This window comes from Schistocerca piceifrons, chromosome 4, assembly GCF_021461385.2.
Source record: "Schistocerca piceifrons isolate TAMUIC-IGC-003096 chromosome 4, iqSchPice1.1, whole genome shotgun sequence".
NCBI classification, from domain to species: Eukaryota; Metazoa; Arthropoda; class Insecta; order Orthoptera; family Acrididae; genus Schistocerca; species Schistocerca piceifrons.
Window position 1 is genome coordinate 606,586,121 of NC_060141.1, and position 25,325 is coordinate 606,611,445.

The 25,325-nt window shown below is 39.7% G+C and overlaps 1 protein-coding gene across 1 annotated transcript in view; it reads left to right on the forward strand.

The window, feature by feature from the left end:
- LOC124795138 (alpha-tocopherol transfer protein-like) overlaps positions 1-22,350 on the forward strand; it is a 97,412-nt gene extending 75,062 nt beyond the window's left edge. The window contains exons 5-7 of the mRNA XM_047259016.1: positions 343-453; positions 5,785-5,890; positions 21,250-22,350. Coding sequence (XP_047114972.1) covers positions 343-453; positions 5,785-5,890; positions 21,250-21,401 — 369 coding nt within the window. The 3' untranslated portion in view covers positions 21,402-22,350. The remainder of the gene's footprint in view (positions 1-342; positions 454-5,784; positions 5,891-21,249) is intronic.
- The last annotated feature ends 2,975 nt before the right edge of the window (positions 22,351-25,325 follow it).

Below are 25,325 nucleotides of genomic sequence, written 5' to 3' on the forward strand. Positions count from 1 at the left end.
GAGTGAGAACTGCTGAGCCCGCATATTTGGTCTTCTCGTGCCTCTTACAAACATCAGCTGTAATATGCATCTTAGCTCTAATTATTGACGGCCTGTGTGGCCGAGCGGTTCAAGGCGCTACAGTCTGGATCCGCGCGACCGCTACGGTCGCAGGTTCGAATCCTGCCTCGGGCATGAGTGAGTGTGATGTCCTTTGGTTAGTTATATTTAAGTAGTTCTAAGTTCTAGGCGACTGATGACCTCAGATGTTAAGTCCCATAGTGCTCAGAGCCATTTCTAATTATTAACACAACACTAGAGAGGCAATATTATATATTGAGTTGTCTTTTTATGTTTTTTTAGACGGCGTACTGCTCTCGAATAAAGGCACTCCACTTCGTCAACATGTCACAAGTTGTTGACTTACTGTACAAGATTGTTGTCAACTCTTTTTCGTCAAAGCTTGCTAAAAGGGTAAGAGCATTCAGCCTTTCCTATTGATTTGTTATTTTAGCTGGGTCGGTGTTGGTGTAGTTTTGATGAATCAGAAATTCTTTTTATTTGTACCATTTACTTTGGGTTGATGTGTTTCATCCGTAGTTTATAAGTAGTAGTTGTCAAAATGATTATAATGGGACAAGGCTATGATTAGATTATAAGCACGACGTGTTACCCGTGAGTTTGTTATCATAATTTATCACCAGCAGCCGTTCTCCCTGTGGTGAATAGAAATCACTCTAAATGCGTTGCGCTTAAATGTAGGTGTAGAAAATATGGTAATGTTGGTTGTGGGTCGCTCAATTGATATTCCGACACCAAGCCTGCCTTTAAATTACGTAAACTTGCACATAATAGAGGTCAGACTTCCGTAGGCAATCTAATGAAATAAGCATATCTAAGGAGAATAAAATACTATCTTTACATTTCCTTTTTGTTGGTGCGTTCACTTTTATCATACATGGCGCCTAAACAATTTTTTAAATACCTTTTATGTTTCTTTCATTCGTAATCAAGGCCAAAGCTACTGTATCTCCAGCTTGGATCTAAAATGTTGTAAATACTGACACTGTAATAAAATAAACACTTTGCTATGCAAGCTATTACTACACGAAACGGTTTAAACTGCATTGTGGCTGCCGCTGTGAAAAAAAGACATGAAATATTTTGTAATACTCGAAATTGCCACATAATGGTGGCTGACTGTTGCGTACCAACGAGGTTCTGTTTGCGCGGCAGCTATAAATTGCCACAAATGGTTTAAATGTTCAAAACATTGACATGAGGGATGGGAAGGCTACTTTTAGTAATAACAACGCTTTCATTTCATACATATACTAACAACTATTCAGTGGCGCATTTACATATAGGCCCGCTACACAGGGGCCTAGGGGCGGCACCTTAAGGGGGGCGGCATTTTTGCTCTGTACTTAATTAAACTTTTACGTTTTAAAATACCTGCACTTACGAACGACAAACTTTTATAATATTGTTAAACAATTTACTAGTTTAAATAAAGCTTGAGAACGCAGTTCGACAATACAAGACTGGAAATATACGTAGTTAACTGGATGGAAATTTAACATTGGGTTTCTCTCTGGTATAATCTTTATGAGTGTTCAAAAGCTGTTACGACGGCAATCTACAACACAGTGTTAGAAACGTTAATATTCCGAGAATGTTGTCGGCTTCTACTTAACCCTACGAATTTTCCCCGTGAAAATACCTGGACCCTTGAACAGCTGCGATGAAGTAATCAGCAGTTTCTTAAATACTGTAACGTGTGTGAACCTCAGTGTGTAAAACGCGAATCTACTTAAGTTTCTTGTAAAAATTACTGGGAAATATCATGTCAACCCTCCATCACTGTAATAATGTGGAAGCTCTGTGGTCTTTAATATCTTGGTTTTGATTTAATGACACTAGTTTAATAAAACATGATGATACTGGGAATGTTTTACATTTTTAGACACATGCTTATACGAAAAGAACATAAGGTGAGTATCTAATAATGTGTGAAATACACTTCACAACAATTTAAAAATTTTATTTATTTATTTGTTTACTTAGTTCCTTTTTTTGGTGAAAAAAGAAGAAGAAACCAACTTTCGTTTGTCTCATTTATTGTGCTGCAGCCTGCACGATATCAAAGTTCCAACGCCGTGCAATCGAATAGTACGTGGCATTGCAAATTTTATATTAAACGTCTTAACTAAGTTTTTTTTCTTCGAGGAAAGGTTATTTTAATTTTATTTTGGACAAAGGTGCATTTGCATATAGACATAACAGCAGTGTTCACATAAATGACAACACACCACATCAGCTGCTAACAAGACTACTTAAACTCTGTAGTCTGTCTTCTCTGTCCACAGAAATTGCTAAAATGTTGTAAGAATAAGTGGGACAAGAGTCGATCCAGTACACCTCACTGCAAGAAATTATAAAAATTATTTGCTTTTTAAATTAGAAGGACAGTATCAAGGATATTCAGAACATATTAGAGTCCCTGTTATTATTCCGGTGACCAGGGAAACAGATGCCAGGTGTGCTTCTACTGTTCACTGACAACAGAGAAACAGGTGACAATAAAATTAAATTATTCTGCATTGTTGTTCTTTCATAGCACAGTTACTTACAGGAATTCCAGTTGGTCAGTTCATCATTCCGTGTTTAAAGGAAGAATCTTTGTCCGTGTGTGCCGTGTTTAAAGCAAAAAGCTTTGTGCTGATGTGTGGTGTAGTACGACTGGAACTGGATACAGTCTTTCTTTCTTGCCTTTTACAATTTTTTTCTTTGGCTTTTCTTCGACAGTCTGTGATGAAATAATAGAGCTTCTTTCTGAGCGAATGAAAAGAATTATCACGAGTGAAATAAAGCAGGCCAAATATTTCTCTATAATAGTAGATTCTACTGCGGACATGTCACATATTGATCAATTATCTTTCATATTAGTATACGTGAACGAGAATGGTGAAGCCGTTGAACGTTTGCTTCTGTTTTTAGTAAACCGGGATACAAGTCGCAGAACTTAGCTGAGGCCGTACTAGAAGTCCTCTATACAAATTCCGTTGATATTACTGACTGTACAGGCCAGTCATATGACAATACAAACAATATGTCAGGAACCTACACTGGTTTGCAGGCACACATTATAGAACGAAATCCGACATCGTATTATGTGCCTTGTGCTGCGCATTCTTTGAATTTAGTCGGCGCTAGTGCTGCAAGGTGTTGTCGGGAAGCGTCTTCATTTTTCAGTATAGTGCAAAACCTTTATAATTTTTCTAATGCTTCTACTCAGCGCTGGGATAAATTTGTTTCTTTCATGAAACCCAGTAAAAAGTTTATAAAAAACACGATGGTCAGCATGAGAGGAAGCGTGTGTAAGTCTACATGAAAACTGGGAGGGCATTATCAATGCCCTCACACTTAATGCCAGTAATACGTTTGAAAAACCACTTGTGCTAAAGAAGGCTTGAGCTTTATTGAATCAAATCAGCAGACTAGAAACAGTATTCATGATGACAGTTTGGAAGGATATACTTCGGAGAATTAATAGTGTAAACCTGAAATTGCAATGTATAAATACTGATACTAAAGTAGTGCATGAGTTATATGAATCACTTGTGGGATTTATTGCATCTTTTCGTGGCATGCTCGACTATTATTAAAATAAATCCATGGTGATTGTCACTGATATAGACTATGAATACACCTATAAAAGATCATGAAAACGTGTACTTCATGATGACGAAGAAGCGGAATCTAACGAAGTTTTTATGACTGGAAGGGAAGAACTTAGAGTCGAAACATTTCTCCCAGTATTCGATAACTTGTACGCCGAATTAGTGAGGAGGAAAGAAAGCTGTAGCACAGTGTTAGACTCCTTCACAGTTTCAAGTAACCTTAAGAACAGTTCACCTGACGATATTGCTGAACGTGCAACAAAACTCCAAGCATCATATGACACAGATTTAAGGCCATCCTTCCCTAGTGAATGTGTACATATCGCGGAACTATTGAAATCTTCTGAGATTAGAGATATACCAGTCGAAATGAGTAAATTTTTACGAAAAGAGAGGTTACAATCCGTGTTTCCGAATGTTGACATTGATTTTAGAATATTTCTTTGTATGGCACTTTAAAAATTTTCGGTAGAACGCTCGTTTTCGGCTCTTCAAATACTGAAATCGTATTACGTTCCACGTTGTATTAGGAGAGATTGAACGCCCTGTCCAGTCTTCACATCGAAACCGACCTCGTCTGAACTACGATCAACGAGTCTTCTGCCGTCAAAGCTAGATGCAAACTTTACTGACGGATGAGTTTATTTTTTCATATTAGTTTCGAAAATTTAAGATTATAATGTGATTTTTATTATAACTTACAGGACATTCATTGGATTTACAACTACGTATTACCTGTTTATTTTACAATTGCCGATGGCAGAACTCGGAACATCCTTTTTTACGTGCAGACGTGACCGAAGGCGCCCGAAAATACTAAACAATACCCGAATGGCCCAGGCTGCTCAGCGCTGTACAGTCAAGTCATACTGATACAGTAGTATATTACAACTGATGCGTATTCTTGGCGTCTGCTGAAATGTATAGTTATCGCGGAAATGTACGTTATCGGAGAGTAGGTTCAGATGAAGTGTTTTAATAAATAACGTAGTTCAGTTCTATCGATATACCGTTAGAAAGAGCTATGGTGAGAGCAGTAGCTGTACAAAACTGTTCAGCCCTTATATGGATTAAAGACATTGTGTACACTTCATTATGCAGCATCTAGCTACACAGGCCGTAATGCTTTACACGTTAACTATTAGATTATAACACAAATTTGATTTTTCCCCACCAGTCTGTAAAATTATGTAATAGTAAATCCAGTTCTGTGTTTGTTCGTCTGTATTTAGTTATCAGTTCGTGCACCGAAATCTCTGCTCCATTTTCATTTCTTACGCATTCTTATAGATTCACGTATTAATATCGAAAGTGTTTATTTTATCTGCTGCACATTGAAGTTATTAGATCGTAAAACAACAGTTTAATTTTAATTTTGAACGCATCTCTGTAAAAGTACGTATTAATTTCTAAGGTATGACACGTTCGCTTCAATTTTTAGATAGTAACAAAACTTTTTTTTCATTTTCATTTGCTACGGTTTCGTGTAAAAGAACATATTAAAAGATATGTATAACAAACTTCCGTTGTCTCCTACACGTACTGCTGAATTTTTAGGCCACAAAAGAAAAGTTATTTTCCATGTGTTCCTTTCTGATGTCTTTCGACAGAAGAATGTGTTAACACAAGTTCCAGTGCCTTGTGTGGCCCATGATTTATTGATCTGTAAACATTAGGTATACTCCAAAAAGTGTTATCTCACAAGTACAACGTCCTTCCAATAAGCAGAATTTGTTTTCTTACTTCCACTATGTAACCAGACATAACACTGTCAAGGTAACAGACATTTTTCTTCAAAAGCCTATCAGGGGTTAAAATATCATGAACTCTTCAGAACATATTAACAGTTATTAAGAAACCAGAGAAAGGGAATCGCGTGAAGCAGAATAGCGTCAAAAATTAAAGGAGGATTATAGTATTAAGAGAGCTATAACGAAGAATATGACCTTAACTGGATTCAAACAGGTAGCGAAAACGTGTAGGATGGTATCCACCTTGTGTGATAGGAGGTGCGCAATTGTTGCTTCCCTTGTTAGCTATGTATATTTCGTACTAAGTAAAATTTTAATGGAAAATGCCCATTGATTCACTGAGACAGATGTTCGGATGACTTGCTTTGCAGGTGCACGTGCACTCCAAGGCGGCCAACGCACTCCTGGACCACTTGCCGGCGGAGTGTCTGCCAGACGAGCTGGGCGGCAACGCCGGGCCTGCCAGAGACATTTGGGGTGAGTTCAAGGTCAAGGCAAACGACTCGAGGCGAGGCCTACACATTAAAGGTACCAGCAAGGCATCATCCTCAGGTGAAACACCGATCTAGACGTTTCTCATATTCAAAGAAAACAGATGCGCGTTTGTGGGTTCATCATGTCGATATATTCTAATAATCTGGCGTGAAAATGAAAGGTGTGGGAGAAAGTGTATGCGAAATTAACGAATAGAAGACGGAGATGGAAAGTATTTTATTTTCCTCGAGTGGAACAGGTAATTGTATAGAACCTTCATATGCATTTCTAAAATCCTCACAGGTTTTTTTTTTATTTTACACATTACAAACTTTTGTCATAAACACTCTTGCAAATTTAAGTTTCGCTAACGATGTCACCTATTCTTTACGCATTAGTGTCTAATTTACGAAACTACTGTTAGGAATAGCAAGTCTGGTCTAGTGAACAATTAAGATCTTTCCAGAATGAGAGTTTCACTCTGCAGAGGTGTGTGCGCTGATATGAAACTTTCTGGCGGATTAAAACTGTGTGCCGGACCTTGACTCGAACTCGGGACCTTTGCCTTTCGCGGGCAAGCGCTCTACCATCTGAGCTACCCAAGCACGACTCACACACCGTCATCACAGCTTTACTTCTACCAGTACCTCGTCTCCTACCTTCCAAACTTTACATAAGCTCTCCTGCGAACTTCACAGAACTAGCACTCCTGAAAGAAAGGGTATTGCGGAGACATGGCTTAGCCACAGCCTGGGAACGTTTCCAGAATAAGATTTTCACTCTGCAACGGTGAATGCGGTGATATGAAACTCTGGCAGATAAAAACTGTGTGCCGGACCGAGACTCGAACTCGGGACCTTTGCCTTTCGTAGGCAAGCGCTCTACCATCTGAGCTACCCAAGCACGACTCAGTCCCCGTCCTCACAGCCGTCGTGCTTGGGTAGCTCAGATGATAAAGCGCTTTCCCGCGAAAGGCAAAGGTCCCGAGTTCGAGTCTCGGTCCGGCACACAGTTTTAATCTGCCAGAAAGGTTCAATTAAGATCTTATTACCTACGACTATTTTGTGGTTGAAGTTCTTTTTTCGACGACGTTTGCTTCCTAATATGTAGTAAGAAAATGTGGTTTTTTGCCTTGAACAAACTCAATTTTTCTTGTTTTATTGCCCACGCATGTTTCAGAGAAGTTTCCCCATTTTCAGTGCCTCTTATCTATATGTTGAAGAATATGCAAGGAATTTATGCATTGATATTTATCAGTTTTTTGTGTTGTGTTATTTACATTACTATAATTATTGATGGAACATTAACATGAGGAACAGTTATATACGTTATTGGCACGTGTTAGTGTTTATAAGTCTGTCTGGTAGTTACAGAACAACTACAAATTTTGCCTTCCAGTATCCAGACATAACGTTTTCGTGCTTCTACAAAAAAACAAATACACACATTTACATACATAAAATGCTCCTCCTCCCCAAGCAACATTTTAAAAAGCCTAATCATAGTCAGCATACATTTCAACACATATTCCGAAAAATAGTTCAGATAGTAAAATAGCTAATCTTTATTTACAAGACAACATAAATAACGACAGTAGTGCTATAGGAAGAAAAAGAGGTACTACCACAGTAAGCCAAAAAAATATTTTGAGAAGTTACGTAACAAAACAACTGTTCCAGATGACATACTATAAGACAATAATTCTACTTGTGTTGCAAAGACCATACAGTCTTGCGAACACTTCTACGTAATAATAAGATATAGAACTATTCTTCTTCTTAATATTTCTGTCGATACAGTAATTTAAACACCATAATCTCAAAAAACTGGTCAGTAACATAACACATAAACTCTTTATATATTGGTCAATAATTGATAAATAAAACACCGTGAAGATGCATAAACTTCAGCTCACGCGGGCACTAAAACAAGAAAAATTGATTGCTCGGGGGAGCACCATATTTTCTTATTCCTTATTAACTATATATGCGCAATAGTTTTGTTGCATCCATGTCTTCTGTGACTACTACATAAAATTTTGACTTCTCATCATTAGTCCCGACTTTTTTTGGTCAGTGTTAGATTGTCGGTAAATGATACCGACAATGTGATTCAAGCATTACGCTTTCTCTGGGCGCGACAACACCACCGTTGATACACCTCTGGAAACACTGTTTTCGACGACAATTTCAGTACATTCCAGTAGCCTCTTCCAGTTACTGTGCCGTCCTGCCATCATACATAGAGACGACACTGGGATGTCAATTTTTCGTTTTACTTAGACGTTTTGTGCTAACTGTACAAGGATGTTGCCGTCTCCTTTGCTATCACATTTTGCGTAGCAACTTTATGCATTCAGAATGCATATTCATAGGTCGGAACATCTCCGGTGTAAGATGGCGTACTTTCTAAGTCTAGCCTTGTGTTTTGTGTTTATAATCTCATCATACCCGTGTTTGTGACTGTTAACGCCACACATTCATAAAACTTTCCTACATTGGTTACCAGACAATGAAAGTATATTAATTGATAACAGTTATTCTACTGGTACGTTTTACTTGTTCGAATCAACTATCGTACACATCTTTTTTCTCATTTTCAGTTTTAAACGTTTCATTTTTATCAGTTTGCGTGAATAATGTCCTTACTCTTTCCACGATACGGTAGCGTTGGTATACATGCTGTGGAGGAAACAGTTTCTAGTATTTCGTGACTTTAATTACATATAAATGATATTTAAGGTAGATTAAAGAATTATAAAACCAGTTACCTATTGTCAGTTTAACAATTCATTTGATATCAAAATGGTTATCCCGGCTAATATTCAAAATGATTATCCCGGCTAATATTTGTCACTCTGCTAAAGAAATCTCCACTTGACGTTGTGTAGAAATGTTGTCTGTAAAGTCGTGTGAGTGATACTAAACTGCATATCATGTATCAGATTTTACACAACTGTTTCTTAAGATGGAAGCACTTTTCTCTAGCAAAGGGAAAATTTAGTCACAAAATACTACCCGCGCACAACACTGACGTATGTCTCCTATTAAAATGTTTCATCTAAATCTCCGAAATAATTAGGCTTCATATATCAGCAAATAAGAAATTGATATTACGTATCGTGCTGTGAGCACTATTTTTAAAGATTCAATCTGAGTTGAATTCTGTCTTTTAAAGTAGATTCGGGACCACCGGTGCACATTTATTTCCATTCATTTATATCTAACAACATTCATGTTTGTTAAAATTCTCGATTCAAAACTGCCGCGGAGATATTTTTTCTAAGATGGCGGCAGACAGACGATAGTCAGTTTGTCTATTGTCATTTTCCATTCCCTTTTTTATGAAGGTAATATATTTCGATAAAACTCTTTAAGCCTTTTATCTCTATTGTTTAGCATTTAAAACCATTTTCAATGATAAACACGCTATTTTTCAAATAATAATTAACAATATATAGTTACAGGTTTTCTCTTTACAGACCTCACACGTCTCACGTCCGAACAGTTCATCGGTTAGCACAGGAAGAACCACAATTATCACAGATAACAAAAAAAGATTATAATTGTCGTTGTCTATGAATGTAGTTCTCTGATAATAGTTTTAATGCACGCCGAAATTAAATTATTACAGAAATAATGAAATAATTATCGTCATTTTTACACGATTCAGTCTTTTTATACGTAGTATCGATAATATTGGTTGAAGTTTGTACACTTAGTTCGTTTTAACATCTCGTGGCTAGAACATATTGTCGTAGATATTACAATGCTCCCACGGACTGAATTCAATTAGATTGAAATGATACACAAATAATTCATGTCATGCTATTTCCGCCTTATTACATGTGTGGTCAGAGCGGGAGATTGCTGACTTAATACGCCTGGGTTCGATTCCCGACTGCATCGTAGATGTTCTGCGCTTAGTGACTGGGTGTTGTGTGTGCTGTGCTTAGCTTCGTATCGTCATCTGCAGGGGCTCACATCACAAGTGTAAGCCTATGTAACTTTGTACCATGGTATGGCTTTACCCTAATGGATCGTCTGAATTGTCGCAAAAGAATGTCAATGATATTTCCTTTGTTGAGACGGCTGTATGGGCATGTACTAAAAGCCATTATTTAAAAAAACAACTGGCCACAGGTGTAGGTGAGCACTTCCATAAGTAATAGGAAAGCTGCGTGTGTACCACGGGATGAATTGGTTCAGGTAATGTTGAGTGTTCAAATTTGCCTTGAGAGAAACCAGAATGTACGACTCTCATGCTCGCTCTTCGAGACCCTCCATTTACAACGATGCCTTTGTGCAATACCTCGATACCCTACTCTTACAGAGCTACTGCGCTCCTAGTCGCTGCTGCTTTAATCACTGACAGAACAGTTTACTCTTAGAGACAAACCCAATCCGTGCGATCCGCACAGTGATAAAACGTGCAAGGAAACACCGGATACGAACACCCTATCCCAGCTAGTTGTTTTTGATGATCGTGACACTGAGTGTAAAATTTATCCCGGTTACTTTTCCTACACTACTGCCGTGCGATCATCATCTGCGGCTGCTCTCCTGATGCGATGGTCCACCTAAGACGAGGATCACGTGCTCCACTTCAGACGACTGCTATCAATACGATATTGCAGCTCCGGTATTGTTGCGAAGTACAGTGCCTGAAGGGACAGACACTGCAGCGATCACAGCCGTTTTTTTGTGAAATACATAAAACTTATTCGAAGTTGCGAACTTAGACGTCCACCACCTGTATAATGGAATGATAATGATAATTTCTGCTGGAATGGGAACTGAAACCAGATATCCCGCTTTTCGCGGGCGGTCGCCCTACCATTAGGCTACCCGAGTACGACTCACAGCCATACCCAAATTTCCATATGACGTCAGCCACGTATCTACAACCTGTACTCGTACACTCATTGTGTGTATTCCCGTGCAAGGAAAACGTTTTAATTGAATATAGCTTGCCCGGTTGGGGCGGATAAATATGCAATTTTCAATACATTTCATGTGTTTCATGACGGCTGTTAACATACCCATGGTGTTGATTAGCAGTCAAAACGTGCTCGGTCCCGGTTTCGAAACCCAGCCACTGCTTAAATTTTGAATAAATATCACCTGCAATGATGGCTGAAGACTTCCGGCATAACTCACCCTCATTCTGCCAACGGCCTTGTCAAACAGGGCGGAGGAGTGGACAACGGTTCAGGGCACTCTCTTGCCTTTGGGGTGGGAAACTGCCTCTAAAGACTGAAGAATCAACAATGATCAACGGGATGAGGATGCAAAAGGCAATGGAAACTGCGGCATTAAAAACACATAACGTGTATTCCTCGCTTCAGCGGTTCATATACTAAAATTGGAACTATACAGAGAAGATTGGCATGTGAAGCGTAAATGTTGTTGGTTTATCACCTCACCGTACCGTCGCGAGCGCCTGGACAGCTTTTCCTCAGCCTTCTACGTGTCTGTCGGATCACTGTTTGCTCCTTGGTGTTAGTTACTGTGTGTGTCTGTTGGCAGCGCCGTAGTCCAATCGTAGTGTCCGCCACGTGCTTAAAGTGTGTTACAAGAAAAGGTGCAGTCAACTTTAGTTTCCACAATTCCATGCGTTCCGTGCAACGCTGATCTTTGTAAACTAAGGATTGGATCATTGATACTAGTCGTGTAACATCTGATCAGGTTCACACCTCCTATTCTGATTCTCATAACTATATCTTTTCTGTAAAGTTTAATGATCCGCTAGAAGTTGAAAGGTTGCTTTTTTGTCACGGTTGTCATGCGCATTAAGCATCGTGATGGTTCCATTAGTGTAGTGCCTCTTGCTAACGCCGAACATATATATATATATATATATTTGTTTACGTCAGAGCGGTCGGTCACTCTGCCGCCAGAAGTTGACAGTTTACTTGAGGAAGTGTTGCTCCGTTATGGTGATGTGAGGGCTGTACGAAGTGAACGCTGGTCCACTCTACATCGATTGCCACATTACAGCGGAATCCGTTTAGTGGAAATGATAATCGCACGTAACATTCCTTCCCGTCTACAGGTATGCGGTTACCGCATTCCTTTAACGTACAGTGGGCATGCGGGGACATGCTTTCTCCGCAATGAGAGTGGCCACCTTAGATCTAATTGCATGCGGTGGGTATTTGTACTGAAGTCTTAACAGCGTTGGAAATAGACGTTAGCCGATGTCATTTCTACTACTCACGAGGTTGGTGCCAGGTGTTCCTCGGGTGCAGTGGTACACCAGAACAGTTTACTGGTCCTGAGTTTCTGCCTTCACCCTTGCAGCACTGTTCTGTAATTGTTGTTGCCAAGCCTACAGTGTCAGCAGTGCTACGTAAGAGATGTAGCACGCAGAATGGTGAAGAGTGTGATGCGTCTGCTCCATACCCATATCTTCCTGAAGTAACTTTGTTGTTTGATGTATCTTGTAGTTCTGAGTTCTACATTCCTCATGGGGTCGATAGCGCGAAAAGAACTGCTCAGGTTGCAAGTATTTCTCATAGTACTGGTCCCGCGGTTGAGGTACTTCCTCTGAAACTACCCGTGTGTGGGGCTTTCCCATTTTCCAGTGATTCAGTAGCAGCAAATTGAGACACCTCTAAAACTACCTGTTCCCTTGATGGCACTCGTTCAGTTGTCATCGAAAAGCCCAATTGTTGTTACTCCAGTGGAGTGGACCGAGATGTTGTGATGCCTGACACCTCTCTTGTGTGTCGATCTGGATTGCAAGGAGTGGGTCTCTGCAGCTTCTTGATTGTCACCTTCTTTGGTTGATGTTCAAGAACCACCTACGTCTTCGACTGCCAACGCTGTATTGTCTCGTAGTCGCCGTAAGCAAAGCTTCTAATCTGAGTGCACGTTGGTTCGTAAAAAGAAGAAACACAAGTATATCAGAGGCAGGGTGCAAGATCTCGTCCAACCCCTCCCCCCGCTTTCCCCCCTCCCCGCCTAGTGGATCTTGACAAACATAGATTTGCGTAATTCAGTTGGTCAGCAGCTCGAATTTCGTTTCTTGTTGAAGTATGTAGGCATACACGTTTCTTTCTTCGAATGTTAATAGGCTGGAATCGTTCCTGCGGCTCGCTTCGTTGCGTCGGGTTACCTAGGATTCCCGTGAGGATGTCGTATTTCTAAAAGAAGTTCAATCTACTCGCTTTTCTCATACAGGATTTTGCACTGTGATTTTTGTTGCTCCCAAATGTTCCATTGGGACTTCCTTGATTTTTACAGACTGCATTCCCATTGAAGGGATAGAAGTTCTTGATGATAGAGAAATAGAATGTAATTTCCTTCATCTGACCTTCATTCTCCTTTAGTCACTGACCGGTACCGGACAAACTTTGGACCTCTCCCGATTTTACGAGTACTTGTTTTATTGCTACTTCTAGCATTAAGCTTGACAGGTTGGTTTTATGAGATAGGATGCGTAATAGGATTTGGGCTGTCGATGTCATCCCCGCCAGCGTCATGGACCTCAGTGCAGTGACTGTTACCTTAAACCACTCACGACAGTCTGTGAAATTGTTTCGATCGCCTTGGATGCTGAGTGTAGTGCACTTGGAGGATCCCTCTCTCGATGAGGTGATCCGGGATTGGCGAGACTGCAATCTCCCCTCAGCTGCAAGATACGCTTCTGTTTTGGAACGGTGGGTTCAACTGTCAAATTCGAGGCTCAGATAAACATTGATACGATCCTGCGCTGATAGTGTGTGGGACTCTCGGAGGCCACAAGAGTTTTAATTCTATCCCTCTGTCTAACGCGACTTATATGAAAGTGCTCATCTGGCTCCGCTACGCATTGCAGACGTAAGGCGTGTAAGGATAGTTACGATAGAAGCAGCGTCAAATGCAAGGGTTAAAGATGCGATCCAAATCACGTCCAGGAGTAGCAGATTAATTGAATTGTTTGTATCATGTGATCCGACATCAGACTCACCATCAACGTGTGTATATCACGTCTCTTAAGACAGAGAATGGAAATGCTGTGACGGCACAGAAAGACATACTGGATGTTCTACGTTGGGCTGCATGAGATTCCCGCTACTGTCGATACGTCGTCCAGGTTATTTGTTCAGACACTGGATAGCAGAATTATATCTGCTCATAATGCTGCGTTTTTAGAAGCTTTTCAGTGTGTCTATGACCTTATTATCAGATCGCCTTCTCGTAAGTCGCCGGATTGAACGGTCTGTCCAAGGCGTTTTATTTGAGTTTCTGGCCTTACTTTTACGTTGCTTTTGAACGAAGTGTTGAGGGGAGGGATTGTGCCCTATTCGTTTAAAGTTGTACAAGAGTGTATTAATTCCTAAAGGTTCTAGTCAAGCAGCAACTGATACACTTCATTCCGTTATCTTATTAAATTTTGCTGGGGAAAATTGTTGCTGATCAGAGCTGTGTTCCCGGCCATACTACGAGTATTTAGACCGCGGTAGCTGAAAGCCGTGACATCATATCGGTAGCCGATGTTACGTCTGTTCCTTGTACTATGGCATTTTTGGATTTTGATAACGCGTGCGATCGGGTCAGCTATCGCTTCCTGTTGCAAGTGTGGAAGCCGTTGGTACACAGATGAAGCGCGTACAGTGTTGTATAATTTGTATATGGATTCCCAAGTTTCGGTGGCTTTCGGCGGCCAGCTGACACTACACATTACCATTCGTAGGGGTTTTCCACATGAAGTCCGTTTTTAATGTCATTGTTTGTTCTATCACTTGACCTACTCCTTCTAAGAGTCCTCGCTCGGTTACTAGTATGGACACTGTAGGGCGAGACGATATCGTTACGTACATACGCGGATGATATGCTGGTGTTACACCGTTCTCTACGTTATATATCTTTTGCTTTGTATCTGGTGCCCGCATCGACGAGGCAAAATGCTGATAATGCTGAAATATCGTGGGAGGCAGTGGTGGATTGACATAAATCTTTGGAAGTCGTAATTGACCACTCACCACTCCAAATGGCTACCGTTAACTGGAAGCTAGTTACGAAGAAGACATAGTGAGCAATCCTACTACATGAACGACATTTCCTGAACCTTCTTCAGAAAGTTAGCGTTCGCGTTACCTACGTGCTGTGCAAAGCATTTTACATCGCTCAGATCTTTCCCCACCCTGGGATGTTACGCAATACACACATTTACGTCTCGGCTATTTTTCTGTCAGAAGCCGGACAGCCTTCATCCGCCTGTCGATCTTGGTCGAGTGAATTTAAAGTTGAAACATGTCTGTCAATTTGCATTGCTGTCAGTAATTTGGAAGCTGAAATTTTACGTATGCAGCATCTCGTTACCGTATTTTTGTTAACGGGGGGAGAGGAATCGACTGTACGGCGCTGGTTGAACTGGCATCTCCTCAGAACTTCTTGGAGTACGGTTTGGTTTCATCCTAGCCTTCCTGTTCTGCCAGTGGCGTTTGCGTCCTCGTGGTGGCACATGGTAAACAATCTGCTACCCACCAATGAAGCCTGTTTCGTGTTGGTCTTACGTGACAAGGATCAGTGTAGCCGGCTGTCCCGCCATTGACACGCTACGGCATAGATTTACCTGTTACCAAGGAGCGGACTCGCACTGGCCTAAAAACAGTCAGCCTTTCTAACTCCATCCGTTGATACTGCCTTTTCAGCTGATATGCTACTGCGTTTAGGCTACTCCTTGTTTCTGAGGAGAAAGTCTAATACCATTGCGATGGTTGTTAGGGCACTATGTTCATTACATTGTAGATGGAGGGGCTGAAAGAGAGCCACACGTCTTCCAGCAACATATGGCCACTGCATATTCGAGAGTTTGCGCCTGCTATGGTATCGCGACCTATTCGCCAAAATGTTGAACCTTGTATTTCGCCTTGAACGTATCGGTCGAATTAACCTGCCCTTTTATGTATTCTCATTATGGCTCCTTGTCAGGCGTATTGTTAGAGATATTCGTTTTTGTGGCCCTGGTAGTCTTTCCTCGATAATAATAGAAACTGGTGCAGGCAACTAATGGTGATGAAATATCATTTTTTGTTTTTAAGTGACGGAAGCCATGCAGGTTAAACTCCAATTTTGTTTCATTCTTTAAAAAAGAGTAGTGTCTTTGATTAGAAATCAAAACGTCTTCGGTCCTGGGTACGAACCAAGCCACTGCTGATGGTTTGAATAAACTTTATCAGCAATAGCGGATGAAGATTTTCGTAACAAGAAATCACCCTCACTCTTTCAACGCCATTGTCAAAGAAGACGGAGGGGCGGGCAGAGGTTCAGGGCACTCTCTTCCCCTAGGAGTGGGAAAATGCTCCTAAAAGGCGGAAGAATCAGCAGAAATCAACGGCATGAGGATGCAGAAGGTAATGGAAATAACTGCATGAAATACACACAATGCGTATCCATAAGACATGTAGCATATAACTGGGAAAATTGTCATCATGCTCTTTCCATGATCTAATCCCTCAGTCGAATCTCTGGGGGCGGTCTGTCAAGGGGGAGGCAACCTTTAGGAAAGGTCTGAAAGACTAACTTAAGGATAATATTCTAATAGTCGGGGTATGGTATGTCGGAAGACTGAACGTGGTAGGGAAGCTAGAAAATCTGAGAAGAGAAATGATTCAGCTCAATCTAGATATAATGAGGATCAGTGAGGTAAAATGAAAAGTCAAGGATTTATAATCAGACGAGTATTGGGTAATATCAACAGTGGCAGAAAATCGTAGAACGAGACTATGATTCGTCATAAATAAAAAACGTAGTTGAGTGGGTTTCTACGAAAGTTCAGTGATACTGTTGTTCCCATCAGAATTGGCAGCAAACGAACACCCCAAACGTACTTCAGGTACACATCTCGAAGTTACTAGCAGAAATTTGAGAAACAGAGGAAGTAAGAGGATATTGAGCAGGTAATTCAGTACGTCAGTACGTAAATGGAGATGAAAATCTAACAGTAATGGGGGACTAGAATGCGCTTGTAGGAGAAAGAGGAATGAATGGGTTACTGGAGAATATGAGCTTGGTAGTGAGAGAGGAGAAAGACTAATTGAGTTCTGCAATAAATTTCAGTCGGTTACAGCGAATATTCTGATCAGGAAGAACAAGAGGAGGTGATATACTTCGAAAAGGGCAGGAGATACAGGAAGATCTCAGTTAGATTACATGTTGGTCAGGCAGAAATTTCAGTATCAGATATTGGATTGTAAGCCGTACCCACGGGCAGATGTAGACTTTTATTACAATTTAGTAGCGATGAACAACAGGCTGAAGTTTAAGAGACTAATCAGAAAGAATCAATACGCTATGAAGAGGAATACTGGAGTACTAAGGAATGAAGGGATACGCTTAAAGTTCCCCAGACTTTAGATACTGCGATAAGGAATAGTGAAATACAAACTGCAGGAAAACCGAAACAGGAGAGAATCGAAGCTGTGAGATGTGGTGCAACAGACGAATGTTGAAAATTAGGTGCCGGCAGGAGTGGCCGAGCGGTTCTAGGCGCTACAGTCTGGAACCGCGCGACCGCTGCGATCGCAGATTCGAATCCTGCCTTGGGCATGGATGTGTGTGATGTCCTTAGGTTAGTTAGGTTTAAGTAGTTCTAAGTTCTAGGGGACTGATGACCTTAGAAGTTAAGTCCCATAGTGCTCTGAACCATTTGAACCATGGAATAACTTTAGTGGTATTAGAGGTAGCTGTAGAGGGTAAAAACTATAGAGATAGACATCCAGAAAATAATTAAAGACGTTGGTTTCCAGTGCTACTTCAGGATGAAAACGTTTCCACAGAACAATTCGTGAGGGCTGCATCTAACGAGCTAGAAGACTGACTTCGGGGCAACGCAGTCATTGTAGTATCGCATTTATCCACGGACACCGGCCAAGCGGCTTTCAATTAAAATGGATATTCTGTACGGGGATATTCATAATGGATGTAAAAGTACTGATTGCACACACATAGTTGACGACATGCGGAATTCTCGGTTTTGCCGTGACTAATGCTCGGATAGCCAAACGGTAAGGCGACCGTTCGTGATAAGTGGGAGATCTAGGTTAGAGCCCTGGTCCAACATATATTTCAATTGTCGTCAGTCCATTGTACAGCTGATGGTTGTCCAAATTCGCAAATGGGAATACATTTCATCCACTGGTATCAATGCTGACCTTGTGTACAACGTTTTGGACAATTCTGTGGCAGAGCTTGTAATCTTAGTATAATATTGCGGTAGTATACTGCTCATTGATGATCTCCTGGCTTAGTTATGCTCGAATCTGCGGAACACTATTTTCGTAGGTCAGATACAGTATTCGTGACAACAGAAGTGTACTTCTAATATCTGCATCCGTAGGAAGGTACTCTTTATTAATGTGTTTGCGAACTTCTGCTTTACCGGCGTATATGTTGTTTCCACATATCATCTTTAGCTGAAAAAACACCTACCTCTGTCATCCACAATAAAATGGCACGCAGAATAACGCTTGCCCAAGGACAGATTAGGTGAATGCTAGAATAATAGAATAATGTTAGCTAGAATGATGGGTCGTGGAACATATGACTGGGTGTACATGCCGGCGGTAAAATTCAAGTGCTTGGAAAATCACAACATGAGGTGATACCTGTTGCTATCATACAAAATCTTAGGACAAGCAGTGATATCCCGTATCTGGAATTCAGATGTTACAATGTGAGCCCTGCCAACCCAGCTGCTGCGTTTGACTCCCTTCCTGATATTACTACGAAAGTGAGTTCCAGTATTTGTTGTTCCTTAATTGAATTTCGTAACTGCTTTCTATACTGATGATTCAGAAGATAAAGAAAATTTTAATAAATGGGACATCACTTTATTTCTGGGATGTGCACTTCGAATCAGATCGTACATTTAGGAAAGAATATGAAACTGCGTTGTGTGTTTTCTAAATCACTTACCAATATGTAGGACATTCCATAATTGTAATAAATACCTAACTGCAGTATACGGATGGATTACTCTGTTAGTGACCCAGGTTCAATTCCCGGTACTTCCGGAGATTTTTCCTTGCTGGGAGGATTGGAACCAGGTGCACTCAGCCACCTGATGCCAATTGAGAACATAACTTGAGTGACAGAATCTGGGTGTCTCACAACAGGCGGGAGTGCAGTGTGCTGAAATGTCCCTTAAAACCGCATTCGAATGATGAACACTGTCAGGGGATGAAATGGGAGTCGGTTTGTGCTGAACGGGCGAGTAGGACCACCAGACAGAGCTTCATCTTATTTAAGCACGTTGTCGTTCTATCCATATGATATGCTTCGTTCTTTCATAATACTTTCAAGCTTTTTACGGGATATTACTTGAAATGAAAATATGCAGCATAATTGTCTTATCTGTTAAATCGTATTTTTACAGACTACTGTTGTGAGTACTTCGTATTACACTGACGGCGTCAGCGCTGATTTCATTGTACCCAGTCGAAATCAGCTTTTCTTTTATCTATAGCTTCAGACATAAGGTTTTTGACTTGGACATTTCTAAAGTCATGTTTATTAGTGAAAGCCCTGTGTCTGTCGACAGTTGTATACTAAGCGTAAGACACGCTCTGAAAACAGCGTATATTTGTCTTGTACATTTGTCTTGTGCAGTGAGTTCGATCATTGAGTGTTTCAGCAGAACACAATTACACTTGTATGATCTGTTTCATCTTACTGAAAAATGTAGTTTTCGTTACAGAAAGTTGATTTTCAGAAATCAAATAACTCTTGTGAAAACGAGGATGAATTTCGGTCCACAGAGATGTATAAGAACCGGACTATTTTACTATTTACCGAAGGTACTCACCAAATATGAATAGAAATACAGTTTCAGTTCACGAAATAAAATTGCTTGTGCTGTTGCGGATATATATATTATTGTGAACAGGTTCAGTTTAGAGAATGTGCTCTCGAGTGATGTGTACCATCGAATCTCGTGGAAACAAATGTTCATAATGCCAGGCTTAACTACTACCTAATAATATACATTATTCTTCGAGGGAAGGTTGTGAAATGCCAACCACAGTTTCAAAATAACAGCAGCCTTCATTAATATATAAAGAAACAAAAGTAGCTTCCACAAGCCACATCGTGAACTTATTCTTGCACAGAAACGACCAAAATATGCAGCCGCAAAAATATCTGACATTCTCTCATGCTGGCATACAACGGCTTAAAAGGTACAGAAACCGTTTCGACTTTACGACTGTTTCTATTCCATAGTTCAATTTGCATTACATAATAATTTTGTGTGGTTGGGCTGCATTTATAACATTTAATTGTAGATAAATCCAGTTTACTAATTGAGCGGCATTTAGCCATATTTCCACAGAGAAAATGTACTTAACTTTCAAACCTACGTACACAGTTCACACGATATTGAGGTATTCCAAAAACTTGAACAGAATTTTACAAATTTACATGATGACAGCAACCATTTTCCCAACATATGGTCGGGTATGACAGCATGGATTTTACCCTAAATTTTAAAATGTAATATGGAAACAGACGAGCAGAGAAACTTTGGTGGGCAAGGAAGTGTTACATAGCCGTCGAGGTAAGGAATTCACAAACAATAAAATAATATTCTCACTAGGGAAAAAAGAGACACTTCTGGAACCAATCTCTCATAACTACAACTACGTTCCCAGATATGCTCGTGATCAGATGTTGAGAGACGGCCTACATGTGTTTTTAATCTTGTCGGGGAACAAGTTCCTTCTGTAAAGGTTTGAGGCAGCGTGATCACAGGAAGTTTCCATCACAAATATTTATTTTTTAATGTCTTTATTTAAATTTGTATTTGGACCTCCCTTAGTACGTCGTTTTTTTGAAGCTACCGCCACTGCTATCATTATTCGTCCTGATACTGTCACATCTTTCCATGACATCCTTTGTATGTGTATTGTGAGAACAGGGTGGTTTTATGGCGGATAATAGTTGAGAGGATGGGTTATCCCTGGAGTTATAGCAGGAACTGCAGCCTTCGTTGCCCTAACCAAATATTGACGTGGCTCTAAGGTAGCAAGAAGTTCCCGAGTCTGTATTGCAGCCATCTGAAGGTCCCATCCAGACTGCGTATACAACTTATACTTCCTGTATGTCCGTAAAATTGGCTGAGAGACAAACCCTAAGAAAATTACCAGATATTTAAATTCTAATCAAATGACGTCCCAGGTAATCACATTGCTGGGGCCCTAAATATATCTCTATGAACGCACATGGTCTATATATATATATATATATATATATATATATATATATATATATATATATATATATATATATATATTTGTGCGTGTGTGTGTGTGTTGGTTTGTTTGTTTGTTTGTTTGTTTGTTGTTGAAAGTGCTCTCTTGTTTGCACGTGTTGCAGAAGCGTGGCAGTCGAAGCTGTTGTCGTACAGGGACTGGTTCCTGAAGCAGGACAGCGTGACGTCTGACGAGACAAGGCGGCCTGGCAAGGACCCCTACGGCGAAGGACTCTTCGGCTGTGAAGGGTCTTTCAGAAAATTACAGCTGGACTGATAAGCGCTTGGACAGGAGGGGCCTCACACACATTCGGGTTGCATGCTCTTGCCGTTGAGTAGCATCGATATACGCTTCAGTTCCTGCATTTATCAAAATAGGCACGCACCATTCCTACAGATAAAAAAGAAAACGCACAGGGATAAGGAATGTATTTATTTATATTTGCTATAGTGAATACCATTTGTTCTTAAAGTGTATGATGCATATTTAATCATGGAACTCATTTTCCAACAATTTATGGGCATCAGCATCTGTTGGAAGAAATAACGTCTCTCAACAAACGCTTTTGTACGAACGTAAGTGTAAACTTAGTCACCAATATTTGGTAAAAATTTAACAGTGGTGATGGTGTACTACCCTTGAAAAGTTTCCTGGAGGACAACTACAATATGACCGATTAAGAACATATGTAATTTCTTTGAGAGTTCAAAACCATCTACGTAAGTGATAGACACGTAGACGGTAGTGTAGAGAACATGCTCGTCATTTGCGTAAAACCAAATGTTGTACTACAAAATATGGAGAAAAATACAGTTTAAAGAACTGTCAACGAGATAAAAATAAGCTCTTTGTACAAACCAACATCACTTCCCTAACGTACGTTCGTTCCCTTTTAAATGAGCCTCATAAGTCATAAGGAAACGAAAACTGACTTACTAGCTGAGTATTCCGCAGCTGTTTGGCGACGGTGTACAATTATTTGTCAAAAGATAAATAAAATCGAATACCGACGTTCAGTTGGACCACGAAGGAAATTATTGCAGATAACCTTAGGACAGATACCAAATGTTTACTGACAAGAGACAGAGAAGATAGCGACGGCGTATCAGATATAAGAAGTTACACATGAACTTACATGACCTCAGTGTTCTCACATTTTAGTACCCGCCATGTAACGGAATTTAGCAGAGCTATAATAAAAGCGTAAGAATTACATTAACATCAACTTATTTTACAAAATTTAATTATTTGTTAATAAATATATCTATTACTAAGTTATTTACATTTCATTTCTTTGTGCTAAAGATGTTTAATACAATTTACAGCATAGCAGCCAGTGCTGTAGCAAGAGTTCCATAGTGTCAGAGTTTACCAAATGAATGTATGGCATTTAAAATGATAAACACAGTTGTACATACGATAATTGTCTGTTTTTAATTGGAGATAGCTGAACACGGATTTTCTCTGACAGCACCAGTTTCGTTTTCTTCTTACTGTTCTGTCACTTGAACACTTAAATGAGTTTATGAACCCTTCTTTCAATACCTGTAACAATACACTGTCCAATAACTAATGTCTTTGAAATGTGTTTGTAACCGAAGAAGTAGTCTACACCTGCTTTTGTGTCACCACATATTGTCCCCCAAACACAGCCACACTTCACAGGTAGCCAGAATATCATAATAAACTATGGAATTCCTTGGGATTAGATATCTTGTGGGGGACTCCTGCTACAAACATCTATAGACAACTGAAGTTTCCTAGAGATTCAAGCTGTATACTGATGGGACTGTGACTATGCCTTCTTCACCAAATTCTCCACAATAGATGTGTTAATTCTAACTAGCGTAGTAAGTGTAAAATAAATAAAAGCGTGACTAAATTTAACAATAGGATCTTGGTATCACTCTCGTATGTGTGTACATACAATGACTTCTACACAAAAGGATTACTATTAAAAATATCCAGTTCACTTCTTGTACACATTCCGCCAACTTCTACCTTACATCGTACAATGTGGCGGTTATTACTCTGGTGGCTTAGTGAATTAAAAACCAGGTATATAGCAGAAATGTTCGAATTTCCAGCCCCAACGATTCGATGTCCATGTCAGGACAGAGGATGGAGGAATTAAAGGGCATAACACGTCCAAAAGGACCATATGTAGTAACGAAGGTAATGTTCACATCAACTTTCAGGTTGAGGAAAACTTTAATATTTGTGATATAGCACCTCCCATCAAGAACTGTTGTATGAGCAATTCTAACATGTACTCAAGAGCTCCAGAACCACTAATGGCTCAACCTGAGGCAAAATTCTGCGTGAACTGAATAATAACTAATCAAAATTAATAAAATTGTAAACAGCCGACCAGTTGCAATGGATAAAGAATTCTTTACCTAGGTTTCAACAAATGTAAATTTGTCTTCTTCTGAAGGTGATAATTTTACATTAGTAATTGTTGAAGACTTGGTTAGCATGGGACTGAATGAAAGAAGTGATGGGGTAATGTTTCCATTGTTTCCTAATGAAATGTATAAGCATTTTCAGCTTTCGCCATAGATGTGGTGATATCTAACCAAAAGAGCTCAGGAAGCTGTACTTGCTAATTCAACCAGCACAGTCGGGGGACATAATTCTGACTGGCGAGAAATCACTTATGGGGTTCCCCCAGAGCTCAATCTTAGGCTTACTATATGTAAACGATCTCCATCTAATGAACAACCACAATTAGTTCTTTCAGCAGATGACACTCGTAATGTAATCAATCCAAGCATACGTACAGAAACAGGAGAAATTTTAAACAATGTTCTTAGAAGTATCATTGACTGGTTTTCTGCAAATGCTCTAACTTTTAAAAAGACACAATGTATCGAGTTCCCCACATCTAGGGATACTGCACTGATAAGATTAAACCATGGTGAGGAAATAATAATTAGAAGGGGTGAGGATTTTAACTGGAAAAAGCACATTTTGAAACTCCTAAAAAATTTAGCTAAACCTCATTTGCACTTAGAATCATTGCAAATTCTGGGGAGAGACAAATCAGTAAGTTGATATGTATTGCATATTTTAAATCAATGTCGTGTGGAATAATGTTCTGGGGTAACTCTTCTTTAAGAAAGAAAGTCTTCATTGCTTAAAAACATACTGTAGGTACAACGTGTGGTGCTCACCCATTATTATTTCACAGACATACGTTTGAAGAGTTGGGCATTCTTACTATTCACTCATGGAGTTTGTTGTAAATAATCCAGTACAATTCAAAACGAATAATGAACAAAATCACAATACCAAAAGGAAAAATGTCATTAATTACTCTGTTAAGGCTATTTTTAGCAAAATAAGGGATGTACAATGCTACAAAAATAATTTATCGATAACTTACCTAGTGATATAAAAGTCTGAATGACACAAAATGATAATTTGAAACCAAAATGAAAAAGTTTCTTCCTGTCACCTCCTACTATATCGTAGAATTTCTGTTACTGCAATGTGTAAGAGGCGATACGCATGAATTAATCAAACCTGCATATAAAAAATAATAAAATGGAAAACACAAATGTTCAGCATGTAGCTATATTTAAAAATGAATTTGCAGTGTAAATGCAGAATGGGTCATTTAGATGCCAGTAAGGTCAACTGTAAACTCCAAAACTAGCTCCCCATACGAAATAAGAGATTTTCGTCTATACGTTCTCCTCCTCCTCAGCAACAATAATAATAATAATAATAATAATAATAGGTTGTTGTTGTTGTTATAGATTTGTCATTGTTTCAAAATACAGCACACTGAACGTCACTGGATACATTAAAGATGCCCTTAAACCACCTCCAGTGCGATTTGCTGAGCATTTTTAGCCAGTCTTTATACCTCCATATCAATAGGAAGAAGTGCTAGCGTATAAAAAATGATTGTTTGAAGAATGGCGTGTAAGCCTTCATCTGTTCAAATTCATCATTTTCTACCGTTTTAGTACATTGCAACCACTGTCATAGAAAAACTACATGAAAAGAAACAATGAACAATGTACACACAGGATAAAACAACTAAGTTGTCGAGTTGATCAACGTAAGCATGCGGAAGTACTTACAAAAGATCTGTAGCTTACATTAGATAGATATGCAATTCAACTTTCCATTGGATGAACTGAAAACCATCACAGATGAAATGTTTACAGAATAACATATAGCAGGCTA